The sequence below is a fragment of the Lupinus angustifolius genome, unplaced genomic scaffold (genome assembly GCF_001865875.1).
Source record: "Lupinus angustifolius cultivar Tanjil unplaced genomic scaffold, LupAngTanjil_v1.0 Scaffold_1_759, whole genome shotgun sequence".
NCBI lineage: Eukaryota > Viridiplantae > Streptophyta > Magnoliopsida > Fabales > Fabaceae > Lupinus > Lupinus angustifolius.
In genome coordinates this window covers 34,513-40,500 of record NW_017716079.1, presented here as the reverse complement: position 1 = coordinate 40,500, position 5,988 = coordinate 34,513, and the positions used below count along the sequence as shown (strand labels likewise).

At 31.7% G+C, this 5,988-nt stretch overlaps 1 protein-coding gene across 1 annotated transcript; it reads left to right on the top strand.

Moving 5' to 3' along the window:
- The first annotated feature begins 1,128 nt into the window (after nucleotides 1–1,128).
- On the top strand, nucleotides 1,129–2,615 carry LOC109337026. Its single transcript, XM_019573886.1, has 3 exons — nucleotides 1,129–1,443; nucleotides 1,552–1,734; nucleotides 2,295–2,615. Exons 1-3 carry the CDS (start codon nucleotides 1,129–1,131, stop codon nucleotides 2,613–2,615), a joined length of 819 nt encoding a protein of 272 aa, XP_019429431.1.
- Nucleotides 2,616–5,988: the final 3,373 nt, after the last annotated feature.

Here is a 5,988-nt window from a genome sequence, read left to right as displayed (position 1 = left end):
GTTAAGGTTACCTAAGCCTTAGACTCAACCTAAACTAGTTTCTAGTCTAAGTCTAGTACCAATCAAAAGACTTAAGCATGTTGATTTGTTGATGATCTTCAAGCTCTTATTAGCACAAGTTGTCCTCATCAAAACCATGACATATAATGAGAGAGCTTTCCAAAATGCTCCTTTTGACATGCGCACTTTCTAAAGTGTTAGAATAAAGAGAAGTTCGGTATGTTGGATAGAGAAATTGAGGACAAGGTGGTGGCTATCAATCTTATTGATGCCAAAGGTAGCATATGTAGTCCATCTGAGAATGATGTCCAAGCTAGACAGTCGGATACTGCTGAACTATGGCGCCTTTCCATACAAAAGAATAATCTTCTATGGCAGAAATCTAGACAGAAATGGACACGTAAAAGTGACTCTAACTCTAAATTTTTTCATTTATCTATAAACAAAAATCGGAGTTTCAAGAAAATTACAGGTTTGGATATTGATGGGGAGTGGACTGATGACCCTATCACAGTTAAAAATCACATTTCAACATTCTTTGAGGATAAGTTTGATGAGAACTATCGGAGCAGGCCTTCTCTTGATGTTATTGATTTTAACTATTTGTCTGATGAGAATAATGTTTTCTTAACTGCAAAATTTGAGGTTGAAGAAATCAAGGAAGCTATATGGAGTTGTGATGGTGATAAAAGTCCTGGACCTGATGGTTACAATTTTACTTTCTTCAAAAAGTTCTGGGATTGCCTTAAGGATGACCTAATCAATTTGGTGGATGACTTCTATAGGTTCGGCAACCTTCCTAGAGGATGTAATGCTTCGTTTATTGTTCTTATTCCAAAGATAAAAAGTCCACAGGGACTCAATGATTTTCGTCCCATCTCCCTCATTGGAAGTATTCAAAAGATTATCTCGAAGCTGCTCGCTGCTAGAATTAAAAAGGTAATCCACTTGGTTATTTCTGATTGTCAGTCTGCTTTCATCAAAGGTAGATTCATCATGGATGGAGTGGTTGTGGCTAATGAGGTAATTGATCAAGCTAAGAATAAGAGGAGAGGAGATTGCTTCATTCTGAAAGTAGACTTCTAAAAGGCTTATAACTCAGTGTATTGGGAGTTCCTCATTTATATGATGGAGAGATTGGGGTTTTGTCTTAAATGGAGGTTGTGGATAAAGAATTTACTTCAAGTAAATTCTGTGTCCATTTTGGTAAATGGGAGTCCTACCAAAGAGTTTTCTATGGCTAAAGGTTTGAGACAAGGTGATCCTTTAGCTCCTTTTCTTTTCCTCATTGTTGCTGAAAGTCTTAGTGGCATCATCAGAATGGCAGTAACAAAGAACATTTATTTTGGGTATATGGTTGGCAAGGATGCAATGGCTATTTCTCAGCTTCAATATACAGATGACACCCTTCTAATTGGAGAGAATTCCGAGCATAATATTATGGTACTAAAAAGTATCCTTAAATGTTTTGAATTGGCTTATGGGCTGAAAATTAACTTTCACAAAAGTTGTTTTATGGGTATAAACTCAAGTAGTGACTTTATTATGAAGGCGGTGGATAAATTGTATTGTGCTATTGCCTCCATCCCTTTTAATTTTTTGGGAATTCCTGTTGGGGCAAATCCTAAAAGGCTCTCTACTTGGTCTCCTATCATTGATTCTTTCCAAAAGAAACTCTCTCTTTGGAAGCATAAGCTCATCTCCTTTGGTGGTAGGGTCACTCTTCTAAAATTGGTAATATGTTCCTTACCTATCTATTTCTTTTCTTTCTATAAAGCCCCAATTAGTGTGATAAATTTTATTGAAAAAATTCAGAGACAGTTTCTTTGGGGGAAGGGGGAGGAGAGAAAAGGGATTCATTGGGTGAGGTGGGAGAAAGTGTGCAGCCTTAAAGATGAATGAGGTCTTGGAATTAAAATTTTATTCATTTTTAACTTAGCTCTGTTAGGTAAATGGAGATGGAGATTGTTGTTTATGGGAGACTCTCTTTGGGTGAAAGTTTTAAAGTCGAGGTATGAGGATGGGTAGGTGTACAGGGAATGGTGACTTAGAGTGCTTTAGAAGGGGTTCTTCTTAGTCGAGAGAATTAGGAAATCTTAGTCAAAACAAAGAAGGAATAGGTTGTGGTTGGATAAATGATGGTATCTGTAGGTCTTTAGGTTGTGGCTCTTCTATAAAATTCTGGACAAATTTATGGGTGGAGAGTAATACTATCAAAAGTTCTTTTCCCATATTATTTTAGGTGGCTTTAGAGGAGTGATACTCTCAAAAGTTCCTTTCCCATATTATTTTAGGGGGCTTTGGACAAAGAGGCAACTGTTATTTCCTTGGGTGCATGGAATAACGGGGTTTGGTCGTGGATTTTGAGATGGAGAAGGAACTTATTCTCTTGGGAGATGAAGAATCTTGAAGAACTCCTTAGACAACTCCATGGAATTGTGCCTAAACAACACTCTGATGACTCTTGGAATTGGATTCATGATACGAATGGAAAATACTCGGTTAGGAATGCTTATCAAACTCTACAAAAAGTGGATGGAAGTTGTGGTCTTGCCTTCTTCAAAAGACTATGGGCTTGTAATGCTCCGGCAAAGATGAAATTCCTAGTGTGGTAAATTGCCTTGGATGAGTTACCAACTAGAGTGAACCTTTTTCGTAGAAGTGGACTAATTGCTCACGACACCCTTCTTTGCTCTCTTTGTGGTAAGGTAGAGGAATCTACTAGTCATTTGTTATTCTCTTGTTCTGTATCTTATCTTGTTTGGCAACAACTCTATTCTTGCTTTGGGCTATCCTCCATTATTCATTATAACGTCATGTCTTCTTTTGCAATCCATGAAAGTGCTCTATGGTTGGAGAATAAGAAACAAAAATGGTGGATGACAGTTTGGTTTGTCACAATTTGGACTATTTGACACATTAGGAACAAAACTATTTTTGATAATAAGATGTTCCAAGTAGATGAGGTGATGAAGCTTATTTTTATGCACTCTTGGAGCATTCTCAATGCTCGCTTTCCTCTCCTTTTTTATTCACTTGTTGATTGGGTGAGACACCCATCAAATTGTCTCACTTTATTAATTTAGAGATTATGTGGATAGGAATACCACTTGTTCTCCTAATTTCTTTATCTCTTGATTAATAATTCTAATAAAAAAAAAACTTCATATATATAAGACATAGCCCCATGAATGGGTTTAGCTAGGCAAATCATCCTTGGCTACTACACATGACTCTTCATCTACATACAAGACCCCACTCTTACTCTCTACTTGAATTCTTATGCCAAATACTCAATGACCAAATACCCTATTTATATAGATCATAATGTCACGTAAAATAAAAGAGTTTATTGTTATATCTTGGTGACATGTTGCTTATTGTTATATTTTATTATAACGACGAATTAAATGTTATTGTCCTCATCAATGACTTCTGATTGGTTCGTTATCACATACCAAAATCAACTATGGCGATAGAAGAGATAGAGATTATTAATTTAAGAATATGTTCTAAACAATAGGAGGGACCATCCATTCACATATATATTCATCAATATTAAGCTAAAGTGTTTCTCTTCTATGCTATGTGACATGCTGAAAATAGCAAAGTCAACTGCAGGTACTTCTTTCGGACAAGGATTCTCTGTCCCAAAAAAATCTTGTCTCCATGTACCAAGTCAATGAAATATTATAAAATAACGTACAAATATTAATTTATGTTATTATAAATTTTATTTTTAATCATATAAAATTTTCTAATTGAAAGAGGGCACCCAATGAGACATGCGATCCCATCCACTAGTTTGCATGTTGATGACACCAACTTGGGATGAATCTATTGGTTTTGACATTCACAAGCATAGAACCCAATATTTGTCTTTTCTAATTGATTGCTACGTTATGTCTAGTGCTACATTTTCACTTTTTAAATTATTTCCGCGTCTTTGAAATGATGTGTAATTTATTAATATCTAATTTTAATTTGTTGGGAAAAAAACTTATGTAAATAAATTTTATAAACATTTTAGTTCTTTTTTTAAAAAAATTATAGAGGGAAAGGTGAGAGTAAGATATATGCCCTTAGAACATAAACGCACAATCCAATGTATGTACATGATAAATTGGCTGAGATCCTCTCTATATATTCATATTATGACGTGACACAAAAATTTCAATACTTCTAATCTATTAATTTTTGAATTAAAATCTTTTAAATATCATATTGTTATCATATTCTAATATTGGAGAGTCAAATAAATATACTTAATTCTCAACCAATTTTGTTTTGTTTTCCTCATTTATCATTTATATGACCATTAATGATCATTAATATCACTTCACTAATTATCTTCTTAATTATTAAATTAGTTATTAATGCTAAAAACATAATTGAAACACTATTTATTGTTGTTATCCTGGTTTTTTAAATAGCCAAGTAAATATAAACTTTATCCGATTTTTTTAATACTAGAGAAAAGAGAGGAAATGGAGTAAATAAAGGAAAATGAAAGATAATGGGAAGATGATAATTTTCTAAAGTCAATTAATTATTTCTTTTATCTAACTAGAGATTCTATTCGGACTTTGCTCTTTTTATATTGAAGTATTGCTATGTTAGTAATTTCACCTAAGGGTGACATTTCAATAGTAATTTAATGGGTAAAGGGTAAAAGAGTGATTTCACATAGTTTCAATCGCATTCACTTATTTCGTATGAACTCCAGAAATTTTATGATGACCTTCATTTTCTCCTATAAATAGCGATGGTAAAAGAGTTTAAAATTCATACTCAATTTTTTTACACTGTCAATACATCATCTGCTATTGTGTTGTAATATTTTTATATGTGATATTCAATGGTAGTTGATGAAGATTTACTGACAGTGTAAAAAACACTTACACTGTCAGTATATAGATATTAAATCCATTGTCAAATGTATAAAGAAAATAAAGTATATTATCGTATAAGGAGATAAATTATCTTCTACAACCACTAGAAGCATAACATGTATCCTATTTAATAATCTTCTATAAAAATATTTCTAAGATTAAACAAAATAATATACATATCATACTTTTACTAGGTAGTCAAGACAGGTCATGTACTTATATAAAAAGATTCTTTATTCATTTGCTTAAAATACATTAAAAACAATTTATTACAAGTTGCAAGAACACACCGAATTCTATTGATAAAAGTGTAAACAAAATAAGAGTACAATATTATTAAAAATAATAATATATTTCTTATTTAAATAATTACATACCAATAATTGGTAAGGAATAATTAACTAATATTTTATATAATTAATAAATAATAGTGAATCAAAATAATTAATAAACATATTTTTAATAATTGACAATAAATATTGAATGAAAATAATTAATAAAAAATTTATTTAGTAATATATCTAAAGTAATAATTAAAATCTAAGTAATAACGTGCCTCCATAACTTAATATATTTTGATAATGAAATATATAGTGAAGCCCTAATCAAATAAGTAACACATTATATTAAGAATTGAGAAATGTGTGTGATAGGTACCTTATTTTTCTTAAATCATCATTTAAATGGTTGTTACTTCTATTTTTTAAACAAATTCTTGATAAAACAAAATTGTCATGGAGGAAGAATTGTATTATTTTTTAATCTAATTATTTTTTAGATAGTCCTCATATGTTATTTTTATTCTTTAAAAATAAACATTTGTTATAAGGATTAATGAAAAATTGTGATGGGACATCCTTTGTTAGATATTTCCTAATGATCGATGAAATATTAATCGATCTTGAATATCATGATTCTCACACATAATATAAAACAATGATATAAAGTCATACCATAATCCATATTCTCTGATCTACTCATTTGATATACCTTTTGATAGAGTTTTGGTATGATGGTCTTCCTCAACGAAATCCTGAAATCCTTTTGGGGCCTTCGTTTTCTCTCTGATGGGGAGAGCTGAAAACTATTTATGATT